We start from the raw sequence: 23,670 nt of genomic DNA, 5'->3' as shown, positions 1-23,670 counted from the left end.
TGCCCGCGGACTCTGCAGCCGCACCCCGCTGCCAAATCGCTTCGCTCCGATCCCGGAGCCGCACCCTCTCTCCGCGCAGCCCCGCGCCCCGGCCGGGCTCGGCCTCCCACCCCTTCCCCCCCCAACGTTTCCCCCCTAGCCCTCCCCGCCCCACTCAGCTCCTGCCAGAGGCGGGGACCCAACCCAGTGCATCCCAGCGCATCCTCTCGCGGCACCATTCGCTTCCTCGCAGTTGCAGCTCCGCTCTGACTCCCCGTCTCGCCGCCGCTTACTCCCCTCCCGCGAGGTAAACGCTTTCTTTCTCTTTATCTCTGGGGCTCCTGACGGGTCTACATCAGCATTGCTCTGTGTCCCCTGCGATCTTCCCTTAATTTCTGTATGGTGTTTCCCGTGAGGTTCTGCAGCTTGCAATATTTTCTTTTTCTCAGGCAATAACTTGGTCACTTTCTGCAGCAGGGAAGTTGTGTGGCCATGCTGCAAGGTGAAGGGCTGCAACAGGGCAAGAAACAAAGATAACACTGAGCAATACCTGCTTTCCTTCTCCAGACTTCCCTACAGATACATAAGAATTCTGAATAATCTATCGTTTCTGTGGGACAGAGACGTCAGTACTAAAGTAATAGCATAACACCCTATTGTAATGTTACCACCCAGTTTTATCTGCTCAACAGAACAGCAGCACCCCATCACTTTGGCAATGAAGTGGCAATGAGAGAAATAATTCTTGGATCCATGTGAGAGGTCCTATTCTGAGGAAACTCAGTAGCTGTCTGTCAGTGGTGGCTGTAACTGAGCAGGACTGTCTGCTCTCTGATGGACGGAGTTGCTGCCGCTCTGCCCACAGAGCCACAAGTGATCCAACTGGGAACAAAATTAACACAAAGGCATTAATGAAAATAATGATTTTAATCATAGTGTAAATTTGCATTGTGAAATAGGAAAAGGTTTATCATCACTGTATGCTGAGCACCTCTTGTAAAGGTACAAATCCAAGTAACTTATCCAGACTAGCTCAGCTCCGAGGAATACCTGCAGTCCTCCCCCAAAGCTTTTAGACTGATGTATTTTCAAAACCAAATTAAGCTACAGAACAAGGAAACCTCCCAGAGCAGATGACCTTGGTGCCACTGATGAGATCACTGATGCAGAAGCATCCATGTGCAGAACTGACCTGTGGCTGTTATCTCTGAGGGTGTATTTTTACTCTGAAGCATAGATGTGCTTGCATAATTTTGTTCCAGACTGATGGCACTGTTTGTTCCACTGGGGGGTATCATAAACATCTGCTGCTTCATTTGCTTTATTGTTTCATCACATTTCAGGCTAGAAGCCAAGAGTTCACCTTCTTTAAAAATTGCTTTTTGAAGGGGGAAGAGGGTTGAGAACTGTGAGCTTCCCTGCCCTTTGCTACAGACTGTGGGTGCTGTGTCAGCCATGGCAGGACGGGTGGGCTGCATTTGGCTTTGTGTAACACCTCGGTGAGAGCACCCTGTGAGCTGTATCTACTTTGTTTGAAATGCCTCTGGCGATGCTGAAGAGGTGTGGGGAGTTCTGGAAGACCTCTCAATCCCATCTGACCAAGGCACGGCAGAACCTGCTGCATGCAGTCGTGTGGCTGAGCAGTTGGATTCCCAGGGCTGCAACAATGGGGATGAATTTTGCATCCCAGCAGAGCAGTGCAGGAACAACAGTGAGGATAGAGGTAGTTTTAAATTTCAGACCAGCTTTGGCACTTGCTTAAGGTCACTGATCTTACCCAGGGCACGAGGCTGAAGCTAAAGTAAAAGTTGAGCTGCTCAGTGGCTGCGATTTCGGAGTACACATCTGAGGAAAAATGAGCAATCTGCATTGCACCCTGATATGCTCAATGGAAATGTGAATGTCCTGCAAAGTACTCTGGGCTGGACAAAGTCCAGATGATGCTGCATTGCTGCTCCTTCATTTCAATCTTTTACAGGCTTACAAGAAGATATAAATGCTGTGTGCTTCACAGGGATGTCCATAACAAAACAAGCATATAAGGATCCCTCTCACGTCAGTGCTCTAAAAATAAAAGCTGCCACTGTGCCCACATAAGACTGTAAAAGTAATGAATGTCACTGAACTACACAGCACCATGTGGTCCAGTACACATACACATCTGGGGAGAACTGGAAAATTAAAACCTATGCTGTTTAAATCAAAAGATGGACAATTCGAGTTCCTTGTGTAGTTCTTAAAACTTAATGTAAACTTCTTGGTCAAAAATGCCTTTCTGATTTCATATAGCTAAGTCATATATTTTGTATACTGACCACGCTAAGATTAGTCATGCTTTATCATCTCTAAAGTGGTTATAACATCACTGGGGATACAAAACACAGCGCAAACATAATCCAGGCCTCTGCCTCTGTACTTAACCTCACTCAGTGGACAGCTGTTCTGGTCAAGGAGGCACAGTTACACTGTTTCTCTGCTCAGCTCCATTGTAATGTGCATTTTTCAGATACCCAGTTTTGTCTCCAGAGCTCTCAAAGTTCAGTAGGAAATTAGTGGGCTGCAAAGTGTTTCTCAAGCTTCAACAGTGACACATTTTGCCTCTTGTCTTCCCCAGGATGCACCAGCAGAGCATTGCGCTGCAAGTCCACCAGCAGTGAGCCATGGAATGACGCAGCCCAGCACACAACAGGCTCATAGGAGTAACGTCAGGGAGAGGAGCAGGAGAGCTGAGTCTGGGCAGGAGGCAGCATGGGAGCAAATGCCTCCAGGAAGTCACTGCCCTTCAATGAGAATGAAGAAGGTAAGAGCAGCAGAGCAGTTGGTGTCTGGAACTGCAAAGTTTAAATGGAATATCCTGAGGGCAGCATGGCTCAGTCACCCTCAGCTCCCAGGCATTTCAGTTAAGCACAACAGTGTCAGGGTGTGCCTCAACCCGATGCCTTTGGGATGGCTGTCAGTGCCCAGGGTGAGGGCACTCAGCAGGGGGGACTTCTGAGATGTCAGGACATTGCCAGGCAGTTTGAGAGCAGGAAAGAAACTGCTCTTCTGCAGGCAAGGAAGGTTTGTTTGGAGACCACAGCTTATGGAGTGGGATGAGAAATAGCAGAAGAGCCCGGGGGATGAGTGTCCTTGCGTCCTTCTTTGCTTTAGGCTCAGTGGGAGAACCACCTGCAGAGCTGCACTGGCAGCCTGGGGCAGGAGGGGCACTGAGAACAGCCACACAGACTGGTGTTGCTGCACTGCCAAAGGGTAGAGATGACACTTAAAGATCATTCTATAAATACAGTTCCTGCTTATTAACTTCCATATGGCCCTTCTCATAAGTGCAATAATTTAGTGTATAGGTAATGCGAATAAAATACAAACAAAAGATGAGAATTTAGAAGGATCATAAAGTATTCTTCCGTAGAGAAGAATGCCAATCAAGTATTAAGCAATCTTGAATTGTTAAATATGAACTATTGAATTCTTCCCAAGTGAAATGCTCAGTTTGTTTCAATGCTTCATGGAAAATGTGTGATGTTTATCAGGCCCAATGAAGTGCTGAGTGCTACACATGTTGGGGAAGGGCAGTTAGGGCAGATCTGATCAGGATTCCTTTGTGATGAAGTTTACTGGCACAGTTTTTAGCAATACAAGGGAGAAAAAACATCAGCACTGTGAGACCTTCCTGGAGATCTCATTCCTAGTACATCCAATGTTAAATATTTTCATCTGCTTTTATAAATAGCTTCTCGTGCTAACTCAGGTGACTGGCACTTCTTGCCTTCCTGGCCACCTTCCTTGGGGTGCTGCATCCAGGCTGCAAGACCAAAACAAATCAGATTTTCCTTGTCTGCTCCCTCTGCTGAGTCCTACCTGGGCTCAACATGCTTTGTGCTGTATCAGTTCCTATGGCTGAGAAATAAATGCTCTCTGGAGCAATGCAGCGACCTGTACAGGGTGCTGCCTTTTGAATGGGACTTTGCAGATGGGCTGGAAAGGAAAATCTGCTGAACACCAAATTTTAAACAACCCTTTGTCTCCAAAAACAAGAGGAAGATGCTGGAGTGTCCTTCAGGTTTTTTCAGAGAAGTAGTAGAAATCACTTCATCCAACTGCTGCTCAGCCATTTTACTCTTAAATGTTTGCTCTTTTTCTTGCAGTCACTTTTGACCACTTTGAGATACTGAGAGCGATTGGGAAGGGCAGCTTTGGAAAAGTAAGTCGTGTGTGAGTTAATGTACTGGGACAATAACATAAAGATGGTAGTAAATATCTAAAAGGTTATTTACAGGAAAAACTCACCTGTACAGAAGCCCTTGGTCTGCTGGGAAACACTGAGGCAATCTCTACCAAGGAGCAATCTCCTAGAGAGGTTGCTTTAGTGGTGGTCAGCTCTTAAATGAGGTCTAGAGGAGGTGAAGTCAAGCTCCACCCCTTCCTGGAGCAGAGCTCAATTACTCTCACCTGTGCTCCCACAGCTGACCTGACACTTGCCTCAGCTGATTAATCAAAGGTTCAGGCTGTGATTACCAATTTCTCACACAGTTAATCAGCACTGGGACAGCTGGAAACAATGGAGAGAGGGGGAAGTTAGAGAGGCTTTAACAAGAGCAAAGAGAAAAAAATAACTGCATTGTCAGCGAGATCTGACCTGAGCATCAGCTCATCAAGTTGGTCACCAAGAACGAATCAGAGCCCAATTCTTCATCCACTCCATAGCCACAAATGATATTGCAGGAGATTACAGTGATAAATCAAATGACCTGAATTTTCTGCGTTTCTGGATAAACATTTTCCGTGTTTCCACAGCAAAACACTGAGTATCATGATATATATTTAACAAAGAGCTACTCCCATATAAAAGGCTTGTGGCAGCATCTTTTAAGTGAGCAACTGTCTGTGAAACACAGTGTGTGTTGTTAAGCGTAACATTACAGTCACATCAGTTTTATTTTTGTTGTAAAGAAAGTTCACGTTTTTAGATGTCAACAGAAATTTCAAAGGACTTCTCTCTTTTCATGAGGGCATACAGATGCCAGAACTGAGCTGTGCCTTATATGCAGAGTGAGAGAAACACTCGCGGGTAGAAAAACAAAGAAGGTTGATGGAAACTTTGCAAATTCATCCCCAGACACTGAAACTATAGTGGAAAGATATCTGGAGAGAGGAAAGAGGGGAAAAAGAACCTGAATATTTGGTTTTGCACTCTCACAAACTCAGTTTTTCATTCATGCATTCCTTTCCCTCATCTTCCCACAGCAAAAATTGTCCTTTGGGAGAAGATGGGTTCACTGAGGTGTTCACTGGAGATGCCAGAGATGCAGAGCAGCAGGTGGGGTGGGGACTTGGCAGAGGGGCTTTGAGAAAGATACCTGGAGGCTGCACTTTATCTGAATTGATTTTCTGGCAAATCATCTCTGATGGATCACTTGATTTACTCACTCAGGTCTGTGTCGTACAAAAGAATGACACCAAGAAAATGTATGCCATGAAATACATGAATAAGCAGAAGTGCGTGGAGCGTAATGAAGTGAGGAATGTCTTTAAGGAGCTGCAGATCATGCAGGGCCTGGAACACCCCTTCCTGGTTAATCTCTGGTGAGGCATTTCTCCTTCACTAACCAGTTAGTCTGTGTTGTTAGCTAGAGGAGCCTCTGACCATGTTTATGCCGCATTAGGTACTCATTCCAAGATGAAGAGGACATGTTCATGGTGGTAGACTTGCTGCTTGGAGGGGACCTGCGCTACCACCTGCAACAAAATGTGCGATTCCAGGAAGGCACCGTGAAACTGTTCATCTGTGAGCTGGTGTTGGCCCTTGACTACCTCCAGAGCAGACACATCATCCACAGGTCAGTTGGGCACTCAGTAGGTGGGTGGAATTCATGGGCTGCAGGAGGGGCTGACCATGATTTGAACCTTCAGAGCTAAACAAGCTCCCTCACATACATTTGCTTGTGTGTAAAACTGTGTATGTTTTTCAGAGAAAAGCATTTATCTTGTGTGACAGATGCATTAAGTGATGCAGACCTCAGAGGTCCAAGACTTTTGGCTCAGCATTGGCTAACTGGGGCATCATCAGGGATGGAGTTACAAAGGGCTAAAACAGAGGGCAAGGACAGAAAATGATCACATTTATAATCCCAGAGACAGCATTCGTGTAAGGTGTAAAAATAAAATATGGCACAAATTTAGGGTTGACACTTTCCTGGCGGCACATGATTACTTGCTTCTTTCAGGGACCGTATATCTGCCATTCCTGATATGTGAAAGCAGAAAGGTTGCCTCCATGCTCCCATGGGCCTTCCTCAGTTGCAGAGAACCCCAGTGGACCAAAAAGATGTTGCTCTTCTTTTGGTGTGAGGACAGACTTCCTTACATAAAGCTGCCAGTTTCTCAGAGTCTTATTTTTCATCCCTCTTGGATTGTTTGTGTGAATCCTTCTTTGTTTGTATGAATACCCGCATAGATTTCTGCCCCATGGTACCCTGCTCTGTACTGTGTGCAGCGGGGAGACAGCGGGCACTGAGCTGTGCCTCCACCCCACACCTGCCTGAGTCACCTAATAATGGATGAGCATGAATTAAACATTGTGAAGTGCTCACTGAGCTGCCTTTGTCCTGGGCATCCAGGAGCAAATCTTTGTGCTGCAGGCTTGGTCTAAACAAATAGAGTGGGACACAGGTACAAGGGAAGCACAAGGAGGAAATTTTCTCTACCAGAAGTGTGTTGCAATCAGTGGCATTCCCAGGGTTTGTGGGCATGAAGAGCTGCACAATTTATAATCTAAGTAAAAGTCTGCACAGGAAACAAACTGCACCTCATAAAGGTGAGAGGTAACTGGGAAGTAATGGTCCCAGTTCTGAGAGTGAGGATGCCAGCATAGCCACACTGTGCTGCAGTGCCCACTCCAGCTGCAGATACACAGGGAAGAGCCTGGGGGCAAAGCTGCTGTGATTCCCCAGAGGTTCTTTGCAAAAACAGGTGGGATTGTGGGGAGGAGGGGGACTTTAATTAATACTGTATCTCAGTGGGACACTCGGGAAAAGTGACTCAGCTGAGGAGCGCACCATGCACAACTGGGAATGGTGGGAGAGATGCAAACAACTGTGGATGTTGTCTGAACAGCACCATGTGGAAACAGCAGAGTGATGGCTTCAGTTATTTCCCTGTGTACACAGAAAGGTGGGAAATGGTTGTTACGCTTTCCAGGCTAAGAAAGGTCTGTGCTCACAGCCCAGCAGAAGCAGTTCAGAGGAGACTAAAAGCTGCTGTGTGGTAACTACACTTATTCTCTCCTGGACTGCAGGTGGCCAGGCGAGGTCAAACTTTACCTTCTGCAGTTGTAAAGTCTGAAAGCTGCTCCCTCCTCACTGTGCCCTGTGCAGCACCAGCACATCCAGGGCATTGCTGTGCTGTCCCCACTCCACACCTCCATCAGCCCCACAGTGCCCAGAGCTGTGGTGGCTCAGTGTGACGGCAGGTGATGGGCGCTGGTGTAATTAGGTCATTAAGAGCAGCTAATATCTTGTAAAGCCATTCAGGAGCACTCAGGAGGTGTATCAGGTGTACATCTCCCTTCAATGGAACGCATTTTATTACAGCTTTGATATAGGAGTTTGTTGCTGTTTTGTTCAGGAACAAAGCCTGCAGGAACCAGTTTGTTCCTAGAGCTCACAGCAGGCATGAGCTCCGTCAGGCACCAGCAGTGCCCTCTAATCAAATTAAATGACATTTACTCATCCCCAGTCAGTTTACTCAGCAACAGACAGAGAAAGTAGGCAGTGTTTTCAATGACTGGAAGAGGGGTTCTCTGCAGCACCTCCACAGAGGAATGAGTTCCTATTGAAGTAATTCCTTCCATTATCTCCCTTGCAGGATGGGCTGTTTTGATAGTTTGTTCTTAAATCGGTGTCATTTTGTGCTGTAGAACACAAAGGGTATTTTGTTCATCCTTTTTCTCCTCACTTTGTATTTTTCTTTCCCCACCTTTGATGCCCTTCATGCTCTCCACTGTTACCCCAAGGGTGAGATATTTATTAGTGTGCCCACAGTTGGTAACTGAGATGCATCAGATGCAGTGGTGATGAATTTCCCCGCTGTGTTAATTTCTCAGTAGCCCGGAGGAAAGAAGTGGATAAGGAGCAGCATGGATGACTTTCATCCTTCTGAAGAAAATGAAAGCATTAATAAATAAAATCCCAAACAGAGCATCAGAACATCTGTTCTACTTTCTGTAGGATCTACATTTTAAAAGCTGAAGGTTTTGGCAAGCATTTGGCAAGCATTTCAATGAGGGTCATTCTGATCCTGGAATTTGTATTCCTGTAATACAAAGCACACCTTTTTGGAGAGCCTTCCTGCATTTGCACCTTTTCTAAGTGCAGCTTTTGTCCCTCACAGCAGAAACACCCCATTATGCACACAAACATTTTCCTTGTTGTGCCACTCCGTTGCTCCACCTGCAGCTGAACAGCTCCAGTGATGCTTAAAGGATAAGAGCAACAATTGATGCCACTTCTTTGCTTCGCTCCAGCATGTGATTTTTACTAGGTAAATGTTGAACAGCCTTCAGTAGAGTATTATACTGAGACAGAGTACAAAGTAATGCAAAAGGTAAAAAGCAGCTTTGACACTGTGGGTGGAGAATTTGGGTGCTGCTGGCCCTGACAGTCACATCTCTATTTTCTGTTGGTTGATGAGCTGTGCTTCTGTGCTGAAATCAAACTCTGCAGAAACATTACAGCTGAAGAACTCCAAAGAAAGATCTTTCTAAGGCGTAATTCCCTCTACAAGCTACAGCTTGGGTACTCAGAAAGCTCCTGCAGCATTGTTTCATGCCACATCCCCAGCTGAATGGCTGTTTCCTTTTTCTCTCTTAGGGACATCAAACCTGACAACATCTTGCTGGACGAGCATGGTAAGTGTCACTTACCCCCTGGCCACTCGTGTATAAAAGCAGGGACAGAAATATTAAGCCTGTTCTAAGGTTTCAGTGCTCATAGCTTTCCTCACTTTATGTTGCTTTCTTTACTGATCCACAAGTAGTTTGGTGTATGATTGCCCTGCTGTTCTTGGAATGATGGCTTTTGCTTTTAGAAAAGCAGTGTTGGGTATATTCCCACATTGCTGGCACTTTCCAGGGGTTATATTGGTGTTTAATCAGCTCCTCTTCAGAATGTTTTGATAGCATTTCTGGAGGGCACTGGCAGGTCAGGTGTATTCTGTGTTGTTTGGACTCAGTTTCCAAACAATCCTCATTTTAAAGCCTCTGCAGTTGCTTACTGTAAGCATATCCAAATACATTGTCACTGCAGAGGTTTTAACACTGATGCTGACATTCCTGAAGAACGGCTGTGGTTCTCACACATAACCAGGCTCCCAGTTTACCCATCACCTCCACTTTCAAAGCACCAGTTTGTTATTTATGGAGTAGCTGCAGCACGGCAAACAGAGGACCAGCACTGCCCAGACATCTGTGCCCACACAGGGTCAGACACCCAGGGCAACTCTCTGAACACTGTTGTGACTCCAGGCACTGCAGGACCACAGGAATGTAGGTCAGCATCCTTCCAGAGGGGGAAGTCAGGGCAGGAAGGCACCATGTGACTGCAGCTGCATCTGCTCCACAGCATGGCAACTACAGGCTTCCATTACAGATCACCTGCAGACCTCCATTATGACTGCAGTTTCAGATGATTTTCAAGCCTGTTTTCTGCCACTGCGGTGTTTTTAAGTGTCTGTTTTAGGGGTTTCACAGTTATTTCCTGTGAATGTGCCCTTGGCTTCAGTGTCCCTATGGCTGTGACTTCTGTTTCTTATCTTCATCCAAAGGTGCATCCTCTTGCGCATATAGAAAGCAGCAAGGGGGAACAGAATTTTCTGTCTCCTGTGTACATATTATTAGGACACATTTATCTCCATTTAGCCTCATAGATCCTGCTTGTTCTCCTTACTTATGGAACAAAGCTGAAGAACCTCATTTCCTTTCCTATTCCTTCACCAAGCATTCAGGACTTTTATCAGGAAATGCACGCTGTTTACTAACTCTGGTTTTCATAATTCTCTTCACTGACATCAGTCCCCTCCAAATGTGAGGCCTTCAGCAGTCCAACTACAGCCTTTCACCCCCCAGTTCTCCCCATGCTCCCAGCTCAGCCCTTCAGCCCTCTTCAGCAGTAATGTGCCACCTTCTGTTTTCACCCATCACCCTCCTGTGGCTCAGCACAGAAAGGCAGTTTTGCCTGTTGCAAAGCTCAGTGCCTCTTTGTCATCGATGCCTGGTGGGACAGAGGAGCCCTGGCAAATCTCTGGCTTTGTGGAAGTGTCTGGTTCAGATTGCTGATGGCGCAGTGCCCCATGATACCATGCACTGACATGCATCACCTACTGCAAATTGTTACCAACATATCTGATGTGCTTAATATTCTTTAGAACAATCTTAGCTGAATTAACTGAAGCCCTGGTTTTTCTTCCCCTTCCTCCTCCAGAGGTGTTCTGGAAAGGTAAAGGGATTACGTTGTAACAGAAGTGCTGGATTTAATAGCAAACTTCCTTGCCCAGCACAGAGCACAAAGTCCTCCTCTGCTCTGCATTCAATACTCACAGAGGAGAGCTGCACTCTCAGGAGAACCCAAGATTTGATTCAGAAGTGCCACTTTCCAGCAGACAAGGAGATCTGGGGAAGGACACATGCTCAGAGTGCAGCTCTGGCTGTGCTGCTCAGAACCCAGCCGCAATTGGAGATGCTGAGCAATCAGTAGAACACAGGCCTTGAAGTCTGACCTGAAAGTTTCACAGCAGCACAGAGTGCTCCCCTCCTGTCCACCAACAGCTCAACCTGTCCACTCTGCCCTGTGGAGCTGCAGTTCAACACCAGAACATTCTATGAAGTTCCACTGCGCAAAGCCTCCTTCCTGCTGTCCACACCGTTGTTTGATACGTTCCCAAGTGGGCTCATTTAAAAACTTGTGATTTGTTTGAAGTGAATCACTGAAAGGATGCATCCAGAGAAGGGCACATTTGTGCTTAGAATATCAAATCCTTAATAAGTCTCTGATTCACATTTATCAGTCCTACCCCCCCTCAAAAAGAAAAATGTGGAATGAGAGATAAAAGAGAAAAGAATACAAGGATATAGAGGACATCTCAAGACAAGAAAATCCTATATCGTCCTTTCCTTTCAAGCACTCACCAGCAATCTGATTGCAACTCCTTTGAGGGAAGGGAGGAAGCAAGGAACCCACTGGTATTGTACAGCACTGACAGCAACAAGGAGGGACATGCTGCAAACATGCAAGAGATGTGCTTTGCCATCTCACCCATGGTCTTCCAGCAGTTCACAAAGCTCACAGAAGGACCTCCGGATTTTTCCCTTCCTTCAGAATGGAGCAGGCTCTGTTAAAGAGCTGTTTTGTGTCTCTGTGGAACAAACAGCCCACAGAGCACACAGTGAAGAAAGGTCTGACCCAGTTGACACATAGGCTGTCCTGTGAGCAGTGTGTGTCTTCAGCTGAATCCGATGGAATATGAAGTTGCTGAAACACCAGACAACAACTCATGGGCAGGGGCCAGAGGATGAGTTCATCTTTTCCAGATGCTTATATGGGGTTGGAAGTTCAGTGGCTGAGAAATGATCCCAGACCCAATGGTATCATGGGCTGCCTGTCCACTATTCACACACCCATTCTGTGCTCTGACCATGGCTGATTTGGGGTGGGGGAGAAAGCACTTTATACAGTGTTATTGGAAAGCTGTATGCAGGAACGTGGATGTGATGCAGGAGTTTTTTAGCTAGTCACAAACTGTACTTCTGTTCCCTCTTTTTTTTTTTTTCCAGCTAGTTCAGATATTTGCAGCAGGCAGACTTGGTCACTGCTCACACATATTTATGTGCAAATGTAAGGATTGGCTTCAATATTTTATAGCATCCAGAGGGGACAGCATATGTTCATTGCCAAAGCATCAACTTTTAGCCATAAGGACAATCACATTCTACTTATGAAATAAAACAGCAGTGAATTTCCAGCTGCTGAAGTTCACGTCTGAGTGAATATTGCCCCAGCATCTCTATCAGTAAGAGCCATTTCCATTTGATCTCTGTGGTTAAGAGGAAACAACAGCAATTCAGCCACCCCCATAATTGCCAGAGGGTGATGAGTCTGCAAAACATCACAGCATTCCATGGTTTGGATAATGCGTCCAGCACTGCCAGAGATGAACAAGATCATTGCCTAAAGAGAAAATGCACGAGGCCAGGAAGAAGCCATTATTTAATCAGAAGAATTAGGCCAGGTTAATCCGAGGTTCAGAGAAGTTCACTTCAGGGAAGCCAGCCCTGTATTGATTACCTGCACTGCTGCACTCCATGGGTCTGCTCACTGATAAGAGTTCAGGGAATAAGGAGTAATAAATTAAGTGCTTGCCCAAAAAGAAAGAAACCAGCGAGCCAAGAGCCCAGTGGAGTTGTTTCCATTCTCATCCCTGTTAATCACATTCGCCTTCACATTTCCTTTGCAGTTTGTAAGCAGTAGTTGCACACATTGCAGCAGTGGTAGCAGAAACCATGCTTGAAACCAATGGGAAATCCTTGCTAAAACAAACACCTCTGAAATGAGCTCACGAACATCACAAGGCACAGTCAAAGACAGAAAACTCCACACGGTGACAACTTTGATAACTCTAATATTTTGCTCCCAGAGGACAAATAAGGGTTACTTCCTCTAACGAGATTCAGCCATAAGCAGCCTACAAGCTAAATGCTTTCTGTCAGTTCTGGCATGAGAAATTTCTGCATGAAAACTACTTTCCATGGGATATTTTATTTTGAGTTTCTGGTGGAAGGTTCTTTCTTTGTGAAATTAAAGCAAATCTGTTCACACTTCAATCTCTGTCTTCCAGGACACGTGCACATTACCGACTTCAACATTGCCACAGTGCTGACCAAAGAAACACAGGTCACCACGATTGCTGGCACAAAGCCATACATGGGTAAGAGCCAATGAACACTGTGCTCCTGAATTGTCATTTTCCAGATCTGAATTGATAGCCATGGTAAAACATCACCGCAGTTCCCCATCACACAAGCACAGCTGATAGAGCAGAACACCACTGATGTGCCTGGGAGACATCAGGGCTGGAGTATGCAGAAAATGAACCATAGAGCAAAGTCCCAAGCAAATGCCAATGGAGCTCAGGTGGAAACCGCACTGAGAAGCCTTTGCACTGGGGAAAGCAGGAGCATGACACTTCTGAGTGAAGCAAAAGCACACAGAAGTCTTTCTATACAGCTAACACTAAAAACAAAACCCTCCCCACGGCTCCTGCAGACATCAGGCCTTGGGGAGGGTGCCCAGGAGGTTCCTTCTCATCAGGACCACCTCAACACCACCTGGTGCAATCGCTGTAAAGAGGAACAAATGCTCCAAAGGAAAGTGCTGCTCTTTGGGTTTGGTTTGATTTTACTCAGAGCAGTTCTTCCTACCCATCTTGCACAACAATAACTATAGTATTTTATTCCCTTGATCTCAGAAGGGAAATGCATTGGCTGAGGAAGAGCCTTCCAGCTCCTGCTCACTCCATATTACTGATGTCCCCAGGAAGGTCGTGACTCTTAGGTTTTAGTCAGTTAAAATGTGCCTCTCCTTGCCACACCTGTATCTGGCACCATATTTATATATACTACAGATATTTACTGTATATTAAAGTTTCTAAAGAGCTGCTTTTATTCACTGTGACTGCATTTAGTCCCTACCAGATGGAAGCACTTTAAATATGAGCAAAGATATGAGTAGGATGGGAACAGCTTTCCAACATGGAGAGCTGTGAGCACTGAAGAGCTGAGGCTTTCTGAGGGGAGTGAGAAGACTTTCAGACCAATGTTGTGCCTATATTCCATTGACTGGGGCCATCCCTCATTCTGGAGCACATTAATATGCAATAATGGGCAAGTCCTGTGTCAGCAAAAAGGTAGTCACCCTTTTCTGTCTTTGTGGACAGAGGAGCAGCTCCGTGTGCTTTATATGATACAGCAAACTGTGTCTGGTGAGCCTGTAAGTGGTTCGGGGAGTTACATAAAGCATTCTTTAATGTGAATAATTTGGATTATATTTACCACATAAATGTACACATCACACTGGTGGTAGTGCTCTAATTCTAAGGGCCATCCCATCTTTTACATACATACTTGATAGATCAAGTTCTGCAACCATTCATTAGGAGCAGAAATCATTGACACTCATTTCACAGGTGGGCAAAGCAAGGCAAGAGGATACACATGTTAATAACAGGGCCAAGATTTCAGGTGTGACCGTTTCCAGAGCAGGCAGATATAGGGGTTAATGGCTGTTCCATGAGGTGTGTCAGGTGCCAGCTCTGTCCTGTAGCACAGCACGGGGGAGCAGAGCAGGGCAGGATATAGCACAGCACCAACAGGCGCTCACACCTTGCTGAGGGGATCAGCAACAGTGCTGGTCATGGAAAGGAGCTGGGGGCAGTTTGTACGCAGTATTTGGTGTTCTGCCTGTTCTGAGATTCCTCAGCTGCAACAGCAGCTTAGAAGACTGACAAAGACCAAAACATGAAATGCTGCAAGTAAGCCCATGCTGGATTGTGTAGCTCCCTGTGGCCCTTGGTAAGGGACCAATGGATCAGCCATATACTGAAGGAAAAACAAAAAATGGCACGTAGTGCTGTAATACAGTGGAAAGTACAGCAATAATAGCAAAGTCATTGACCATAGCAAATGAGAACAAGCCCAAATGCAGTTGCTATGAACACAGAAACAAAATAAAAAGTGCTGCTTCCCTTTGGAAAGCCTCAGGTATGTAGGGATCCCCAGAGAGAAACTTTTACCTCAAATGAGGTCTGGGAAGGGGTGGATTGTGGCTCCAGCCCTTCCATCATTCAGGTACATTGCACACACCTGAGCCCCCCTGGGTTGGCCCTGCCATCCCACCAGGTGCTCGATCACAGCTTCAGGCCATAACTCAGCATTTCTGCTACAGGGTGATATGCTGATGCTTGTCCTGGGATGCTTTCTGTGTCACTGCATCAAGCATCCTGTGCACTGATTTTCACTCAGGGTTGCAGCAATATGAATGATCTCTTTTATGTGTTTCACAGCACCTGAGATGTTCAACTCCACAAAACCCATCGGCTATTCCTTTGCTGTGGACTGGTGGTCACTGGGAATCACTGCCTATGAGCTGCTCAGAGCCCGGGTATGGAGCACACAGTGCTGATGTCCCTGTCCCTCTCTTTCCTCAAGCATGCTGTTGGAGCAGACGATGCTTTATAACAGGGAAGAACGAGGCAGATTTCAGGTCCTAAGGTTTATTACATGTCATTGCATAGGCAGCAGAAATCAAATCTTCATCAGAGCTTTTGTGATCACAGCTATGAGAAACCATTGCCATTCAGAAAAGCACACTGCAGCAGCTCCTTGCTGTATCTAAGGGTTTCTCAGGTGCCCTTACTCAGGTGATGTTGGGGGCCTTGCAGGCAGTTGATCAGAGCAGTGCTGTGGAAGTGCTGTGTAAAAAGTTGGATGCCATCTTTTGAATTACATTCTTCTAAGCTAAGGATGCTTGAAAGCCTTAAAAACTGATGGCTCCATTTGGTAAAGGAGAGCTGTAAGGTGGAATGATACAAAGACGATAACAGATATTCAAAAGGTTATTTATAAGGAAAAACTCACCGATATGGATGCCATCGCTGGGAAATACTGAGGCAATCTCCGGCAGCTCTCAGCCTTTGTTGTGGTGGTGCTTTTCCATGGGGTGTTAAAAGCCCTGCTCCATTTCCCTTCTGTCATCTTCAATATGAGCAAAGAACTGAAAACAGAGATTTCACAGGAGCGCTGTGAACAGCCACAGCTGGATGCTAACTGCTGGCTCCTATCTGACACCCAGCCATTACTGGTGTTACTGTGCTTATTTCAGCTGAGCTCAAGGGGAGGTTAGGGAATGTGCAAAGAGATTTTGTTTGGAGCTGCCTTGCTCTGAAAAGATTTCTGAAGGGTCTGAAAAAAAAGGATACACTAAAATGCTTTCCTTGTACTTCTCACAGAGGCCATATCATATTCGCTCCAACACTTCCACAAATGAAATTGCTCATGTATTTAAGACGGCCACAGTGATGTACCCTGCTGCTTGGTCTGAGGAAATGGTGATGCTGATCAAAAAGGTGAGGGCTGCTGTGTGCCTGGAGCATGTCTGGGCTGCGATCACACTGCAGCCAACAGTGTGCCCCGCGGCCTTTGTAGGAAATGGTGGGGATTCATTGAAAACTGTATCCAGACTCAGTGCTGGTAACCTTCAGGTAGTGCTGTATGACAAACATCCAGCTTTTAATGATAGAGCTCACTAATGTCACAATCAGCTAACAGCACTGTTCTCTGTGCTAATGGTGATGGTGCTCATGTTGGCAGCCTGGGCTGCTGCTAATGGATCTCTCCTGAGGACACAGCATTGACTTCCAGGGTTTACCCTATAACTTTGTCCCTCTGGGGTGATGTAACTTAGAAGTACTGATACATATGTCCACAAATTTGACTAAAAACTCAGATAAACATTTTGAGATTTTTATTTTTTTCCAATAACAAATAAAATTTTGGGGAAAAAAAATCTCATAATATTGAAATCCTTCAATTCCATGAAGTTTATGCAATTTAATCTGGTCAGGATGGGAGGGCAGGACTGTGGCAGTCTGAGCAGGCACAGCAGTCTCATTCTAACCTCTTTCCTTTCACTCTTGCTACAGTTGCTTGAGACAAATCCTGATAAGCGTTTTTCTCAGCTGAAAGATATCCAGGACTTTCCGTATCTGTCAGATGTAAACTGGAATGCTGTTCTGCAGAAGAGGATAATGCCAGAATTCATTCCTACAGTAAGGCAGTGTTAAATTTGAAAGGTTTTTAGTGTGTACAATCCCCGTCACACCCTGCAGCCTGGCCTCGTGCCTTGCATCAAATCAGAGTGCGAAATCACAGAATCATAGAATCATAGGATCACCAAGGTTGGAAAAGACCTTAAAGAGCATCCAGTCCAATCATTCACCTATTACCAATAGCTCCCAACTAAACCATGTCCCTCAACACAACATCCAAACGTTCCTTGAACATCCCCAGGGTCAGTGACTCCACCACTTCCCTGGGCAGTCCATTCCAGTGCCTGGCCACCCTTTCTGAGAAGTAATATTTCCTAATGTCCATCTCCCCTGCTGTAGCTTGAAACCATTCCCTCTGGTCTTATCACTAATGACACGAGAGAAGAGGCCGACCCCCAGCTCACTACAGCCTCCCTTCAGGAAGTTGTAGAGAGCAATAAGGTCTCCCCTGAGTCTCCTCTTCTCCAGGATGAACAATCCCAGCTCCTTCAGCCTCTCCTCATAAGGCCTGTAATCCAGATTTCTCACACTTTCCACAAAATAGCAGGTGCCCCCAGCACAGGGCAGAAGACAGGCAAGAGCATGATTCTTACTTTCTGGTGAATCCAATGAAGGTTAATGGGTGGTGGCTGAAAAGAATGGGTTCCCCAAAGGTGATCCACTTTGTTTATAATAATCTCAAAGTTTCTGGACACATGGCCATGAGCACCATTGGCACTGAAGATGAAATATATGATGCTGTTGTTTTTGAGCCATCCTGCACTGAACCACCCTCTTTATCAGCCCTGTCTAGGATCCACTCTCCTAATACAAAAAAATAGTGAGCAGGTGTGGGCTCATTAGCAGCCTTGAGACCACTGTCCATTACAGAACTGCTTTACCTGAAGTGACCCTCCCTAGCAAGTCCATCGTTCACAGGAAAAGAACAAATGTGATAGATTCAGGTTTCTGATTCTTTTTTAATCAAATTAAAGCAGCACAGAGGTAACATAACCCCCTTTGCAAATAATCCAAGGACTGTTCCATGCAATGCTGCTCCAACTGTTATTCACTTGCAACCAAACAAATGATGAGCTAAACTATGAATATTTTACTGCACTTATTCCTCCCCCCCATTTATGGCTTTCCCTGTAGTGAATGTACGTGTACTGCCTTAAAACTCATTCTGCAGGATTCTTTATGGCCTCTCAACAGAGGCTGTCACTTTGAAGCAACCAATGGGCTAAATATAACTTCTAAGTGTAAAGGAAGCAAGTGTGCTTTTAAGTGGTGCAAACCCACCTTGACAGTGCTCCCTCAGCTGAGGAACTGCTGAAATATGTCAGATGTGCAGCAGCTGTTCCAGCTATGTGTGCAGTTCTAATTAGTTCATTTTTTACAAAACTCGCCCAAATGCAGCCCAACTAATGACAGCCACTCCAAGACCAGCACTGCTCACTTAAGGCAACCTTTCTTTCCCCTCCAGAAAGGAAGACTGAACTGTGACCCAACCTTTGAACTCGAAGAGATGATCCTGGAGTCCAAACCTCTTCATAAGAAGAAGCAGCGCTTGGCTAAGAAGGTGAAAGATGCCACAAAAAGTAATTCCTCCCAGGTAAGAGCAAGCAGGTGCACGTGTGTGGTGAGAGAAGGCTTTCATTCTGCGTGAAAGCCAACTATCATTTAGTAGTAGTACCACAGCCACCTGTTTGAACAGACCATCTCTTTTCCTTTTGTCCAGCTTTATTCCCAAGAGATCCCCCCATCCTCACCCAGATGCACCTCTCACAGAGCATTAACCAACACATACTGTTGCTTTTCTAGACCTTCAGTTAGGCTGTTTCTGTTTTGTATTACCAGAAACTTTTCTGTTTTATTTCCTCTGAAACATCCTCTAGAAAGAGGGGAATGGTAACGTAAATATTTGCACTAAGAGTTTCTAAGTTGCAAAGCACTCCAGAAGCACTGTGCAGTTTTCATGGCACTGGAGAGCCTCTTTTTGGGTGGGAACTCTTTCTTTGGTTGTGTCTTAGGTGCTGCAAAAACAGATAACATTTCCAGGGCCAGTAGTAACCTGAGAAGAGTCTGTGCTTTGAACATGCAAGCAGGTATCATAGAGCAAGCATAGCCAGGTCCTGAGTTGGAGATACACTCCTATACATGAATTGATGTCAAAATCCCTACTGGCTTAAATAGTGCCAGAATTTCCTGCGTAGATCATGAGGAGCACTTTCACTTTAGTAAAACTTCATTGTTTTTCATCCCCCTTAATTGTTCACTATTGAACATTTCTGTAATAAAGTGATTTAAAGGTCAGATGTGCTTTTGAACGTCTTCGGTACTTAAAAATGGATTGGGCTCTCAGGGCTTGATCCTGTGTAGGGTTTGGCTTTTTCATGCATTCCCAGCCTGAAACCTCCTCCATTGGCACTGGAGCCAAATGCTTGTTTTCCATTCCAATGCCAAGAGCCTGGATAAATTGCAACGTTGAGGGAAGAGGTATATGTTTGTCTGGGTATATGTTTTTTAACTGTGCAGTTAACACAAGCAACCTGAGGCTGAATGGCTTCTTTCATCTAGACCTTCCATAAGAGCATAGTATGGTTCCTGAGATGTTGACTCCCTCCTACACTGTGCAGGAGCTCTTGGGGTACACCCAAGGCCTGGAAGGCTTTGCTGCACGAGCAGTTTTATGTTTCTGCAGTCTGAACTATTTCTGCAATAGAAAAATCCCTGTGGAAACCCAACATACAATTTGAAGCCTGTATACCTACTGAGTTCTATGTGAGGAGAGTTGTAGTGCCATTCTCCCAGCTGCAATGCTGGTGTTACTCTGGACCTAAAGATATTGCTGTTTCTCCTTGAAAATGCCCTTGCAAAATCTCTGTGTCAACTGTGAATTTATTCAGTTTTTCTTCATCTTTTTCTATTCAAATGTGAAAGGCCTGCCATCTTCAAAAGCACCTAGAGATGCTCCAGAGGGACTTCATTGTTTTCAACAGAGAAAAGTAAGTACTGATAAAAAGGCAGCGCACCAGACACTGGCACAGAGCAAAAGCTTTTGGCCAATGAACAGGGATGGGCAGTGATGTTGCTCCCATGGGTCTGAGGCTGGGCTGGCATCAGGCCCACAGTGACCCTCCTGTGGCTGGGTCTCTGGAGCCAGCTGCCCCAGCAGCAAGGAGGTGCCCAGAGCAGCTGGGCTCAGGCACGCAGTTGGGAATGGGTGGCCTCCAGGCACCCCCAAGACCACTAGTAGCTCTGCCTCCTGTTCTGCCCTAGGGTGAGACACCAGCACAACGAGATCGAGCAGCACGTAGCTCTAGCCAAGTGCAGAGGCATGCACAAGGACAGCCAGAACAACAACCTCTGAGAGCCACAGCCCTGGAAGCAGGAGGCTCTGGGGCTGCCCCTACAGCTTGCCACCACTCATTAGAAACAGCTCACTACTTTGCCTTTGGTGGCAGCAGGAATGTGATGATGTGAGGAGGATGAGCTGCTCAGCACTCTTCCATTGGGGTTGGCCAGTTGATATCACAGCCTGGGGCTGAGTGCCAGGCACCCACCTGCAGGAACACGTCATTGTCAGCAGCACTTGTCATGATGGGAGCTGAATCTGTGGACCCTGGGCCAGGATTCCTGCATGGGTCCCTACATGGAGCTGATTTCTCCAGGTGGAAGACATTGCTCTGACTTGTGATGCCTTCACTGGCTCACAGCGGTGGCCTCAACTTGCAGAGATCTGCAAACATCCTCTGGAGGGCTGGAGCTGGCAGCAAGCCTCTTCCCCAGATGGGCAAGGGCAGCGAGGTTCCATCCATGCCCCCTCTCTCCTCACTGCTTCCAGAGCCACCTGGTGCAGAGCTGGTCAGGCACACAGCTGGACAGGGAAGTGAATTAGTGACAGCCAAGTACTGGTGAATGAGCAGCATCCCAGAGCTTCTCCAGGCCATCCTGAAAAAACATTCATAAACATGCTAAACTGCTGCAAGTTTCTGAATCTGATGGGGTTGTGGCTTCCAACATCAGAGGTAAATTTGAACACATACTTTTCATCTCTCTGCTGTTGTCTTCACACTTGATTTAAGCAGCAACAGCAGTGCTCCTGGTGCAGGCTTTGCCAAGAGTGAGATTGGCTGAAGCATCTCTATTATGGTAATGCTGGGTATTATGCTATTAGTCAAATGCTTTTGCAGACCAGACCTTTCACCTCTTTATTTGACATTTTTTCCTGATCTCAACAATATAATAAACATGTGATGAACTGTCTGTCTCCCATTTGCCCAACGGTGTTCTTGTATCTCCCGTGCCATCCTGTCTTTCTCCTCTGGCTAAATCCAATTAATTAAAAAAAAATAAATCCAAATAAAACAGAGAGTAAATGAAAGACTCCTTCCCAGGTCATCAAAAGCCACTGTTTCTTCTGAGGTCACTTGCAGTGCAAGGCAGAATAGGTCTGGGAGGGCTGGGTAAAGCCAGGCTGTGTCAACAGCCATACCTGTCACCTCAAAGCACTGGGCTACAGCCACCTAAGAGAGGTTCACACACCACAAACCCAGACAAGGGAACTGGCCCTGCTCCTGGCTGGGGCAAAGATCAATGCTGCTGTACCAGCTGACGCCCCCCCCCAAAAAAAAAACCCTCAAGAAGTTATATGAGAATGTTGCACCTTTAAAAATTCCCCAAGATCTCTAGAACAATCACTGAGGCACAGCCTCAGCTTAATCACAAACAGGCAGCAGCAAGAAATCTGTAATTACTTCATAGCAGAAGTTCACAAAACTTCCAAGTATGAGCAGCCTTCCCCACCCCCGGCACGGCCCCTTTAAGGACTGCTGCACAGACAACTCATCCTGTAGGAGCTACAGGCATGCAAAAATAAATATTCCAGGGTCAAATACTTAAGGAAAAAAAAAAAAGAAAAAGAAAAAAAAAAAAAAAGAAAGCAGTGTATTTGTTCAGCACTGCCTACACTGGCACTCCATTTTTTCTAACGTAAAAAAAAATCTAATTTTTTTGGGATGCTTTGCAAGCTTGAGAAGGCAGTGACCCACAGATGGACAACACCTATAGAGGGAAAGCAATTAACCCACAGGTGCCCACAGACTCAAACCCAGCCCCAGCTGGGAAGGCCTGTCCCATGTCGCCACACAGCTGACAGGTGCAGCTCATGATGGCCACAACAGGCTGCAGGAGGGACAGCATGGCCAAACCAATCAGTCTCACCAACCAGCACCTGCTCTGAACTGTTTTGTTAATACTTTTGCTTTTAACCACAACACAACATGGTCCCAGTACTCAGAGTGGTCTCCCACTGCTGCACACACCAACTACCTTTGGCTGTACATCTCCCTCAGCTCAAACAGCCCCGAGTTGCTCCAGGAGCCCTGCACACATCCTGCCCATGGGACACGGCCTCTGCTGTCCCCAGGGCCAGGCAGGCAACCACAGCTCAGAAAGGAAACAAACCAGACATGACCACAAGCTGTTTGAGGAACAGTTGCTTTTTTTTTTTTTTTCTCTTTCCTTTTTAATAAAGTGTACAAAGTCATAGATTTCCTTACATGAGGTGCTGTGACAGCTGTTACAGAGATGATCTGGGCTTCACCATGAGCATCATGGTGAAATGCTGCTGAGCGCCAAGACAAAGGAACACGGCGCAGATCGCCTGGCTGGGGCTCACACTGCACCCCCCCACCTGCCCACAAGCATTCAACACCAACAACTACCTGAATCAAGTGACCTGTCTGAGCGGCATGCATACAAAAGGAAGAGGAAAAACACAACCCAACCAACCCACAACAACAACAACAGAATTTTAAGGCTATGCATAAAATAAAATGAAGCAACATCTTTAAAGCTAGGTAGCAAGTAGCATTTGTGAAACGTAAGGCTTCAGGCTTACTGATTCTTCAGAACAGGTTTTTTTGCTTTTCCTTCTTAAACACCAATGTACCATTTTTCTTCCTTTGCTTGCACAAGGATCACTCCCCTCTCCACGTGGGGGTTTAGCTGAGGGAGGTTATATTGGAGCGGCCTCCTGGCGGTGCCACAATGCGTTTGCTGGCGGAGCGAATGCCTTCATCAATCTGGGTACCTGGAGAGGGCAAGGAAGCACCAAGGAAAAGGGAAAGTGATGCTGAGAGGATTTTCTCCATAAGTCTCAGCCACCAGGAAGGCTGGGGTCTTACTGAGAGGCTCTAGGCCACAGATGACAATCTCTGCCTCTGTCTGAAGCAGGACTCCAAGGAGAGCAGTGGGCACTCCAGGAGCAGACAGTCCTCTATGTGCGGACCCATACAGCACAAGCAGAGTCCAGTGCTGCACTATGGCTGAAGCCCAGTCCCCCCACCCCAGGGCACCATGCTCTGCCAGCCCACCCAGTGCCATGCTCACCTGACAGGCTGAACCCCGATTGGTGGAGGTTCCTGACAGGGGGTGTCTGCCGTGTGGGGGACCCCCGGGTGGATCCCGCAGGGGTGCCACCCTTGGGGGTAGCAGTCAGGTCAAACACAGGTCCATCATACATGCCCCGGGGCACAGCATGCATCTCTGCCATCTGTTACCAGAGAGAAATGGCACAGTGACACTGCAATGTTCCTGTGACTCCCGTGAGCCCACCAACACTGCCACCATCCCGGTGCATGGATCCCAGCCTCCCCAGTCCCATTGCAGAGGCCACTTACACCGCCAGCCCCATGCTCACCTGTCCTGCATGCTTGAGACCTCCCTGCAGTGTGGAGGTGTCTCAACCCCACCTCCTGCGTGACAGCCTCCCACAGCACGCTGAGGGACTATGCAACAGACCCTTGCTTGATATGGGTCTATTTTGTGCAGATG

General features: G+C 46.5%; 2 protein-coding genes across 5 annotated transcripts in view; one reads left to right on the top strand and one right to left on the bottom strand.

The window, feature by feature from the left end:
• Positions 1 to 95: 95 nt before the first annotated feature.
• On the top strand, positions 96 to 21,103 carry STK32A (serine/threonine kinase 32A). Of its 3 annotated transcripts, none has more exons than XM_015875532.3 (13): positions 96 to 286; positions 2,594 to 2,779; positions 4,125 to 4,180; positions 5,411 to 5,562; positions 5,643 to 5,816; positions 8,847 to 8,884; positions 12,865 to 12,954; positions 15,088 to 15,185; positions 16,033 to 16,149; positions 16,726 to 16,851; positions 18,317 to 18,445; positions 19,774 to 19,838; positions 20,113 to 21,103. In XM_015875532.3, exons 2-13 carry the CDS (start codon positions 2,728 to 2,730, stop codon positions 20,201 to 20,203), a joined length of 1,188 nt encoding a protein of 395 aa, XP_015731018.1. In that variant the 5' UTR covers positions 96 to 286; positions 2,594 to 2,727; the 3' UTR covers positions 20,204 to 21,103. The 3 variants fall into 3 exon arrangements, with proteins under 3 accessions (XP_015731018.1, XP_015731017.1, XP_015731020.1); XM_015875534.2 differs by lacking the exon at positions 96 to 286 and adding an exon at positions 5,224 to 5,296 and having other exon boundaries at positions 2,696 to 2,779; XM_015875531.3 differs by lacking the exon at positions 4,125 to 4,180 and having other exon boundaries at positions 154 to 286.
• A 1,215-nt stretch (positions 21,104 to 22,318) lies between these two features.
• DPYSL3 (dihydropyrimidinase like 3) overlaps positions 22,319 to 23,670 on the bottom strand; it is a 32,246-nt gene continuing 30,894 nt past the window's right edge. For both annotated transcript variants that reach the window (XM_015875523.2, XM_015875524.3), the window contains exons 13-14: positions 23,227 to 23,389; positions 22,319 to 22,927 (exon numbers count right to left, since the gene is read on the bottom strand). In XM_015875523.2, the coding sequence (XP_015731009.2) occupies positions 22,839 to 22,927; positions 23,227 to 23,389 (252 nt within the window). In that variant the 3' untranslated portion in view covers positions 22,319 to 22,838. The remainder of the gene's footprint in view (positions 22,928 to 23,226; positions 23,390 to 23,670) is intronic.

The sequence above is a fragment of the Coturnix japonica genome, chromosome 18, assembly GCF_054131305.1.
Source record: "Coturnix japonica strain WE chromosome 18, WE-NBRP24, whole genome shotgun sequence".
In the NCBI taxonomy this organism is placed as follows: Eukaryota; Metazoa; Chordata; class Aves; order Galliformes; family Phasianidae; genus Coturnix; species Coturnix japonica.
Note: the sequence above shows the minus strand (reverse complement) of the source record. Positions and strands in the feature narration are given on the sequence as shown.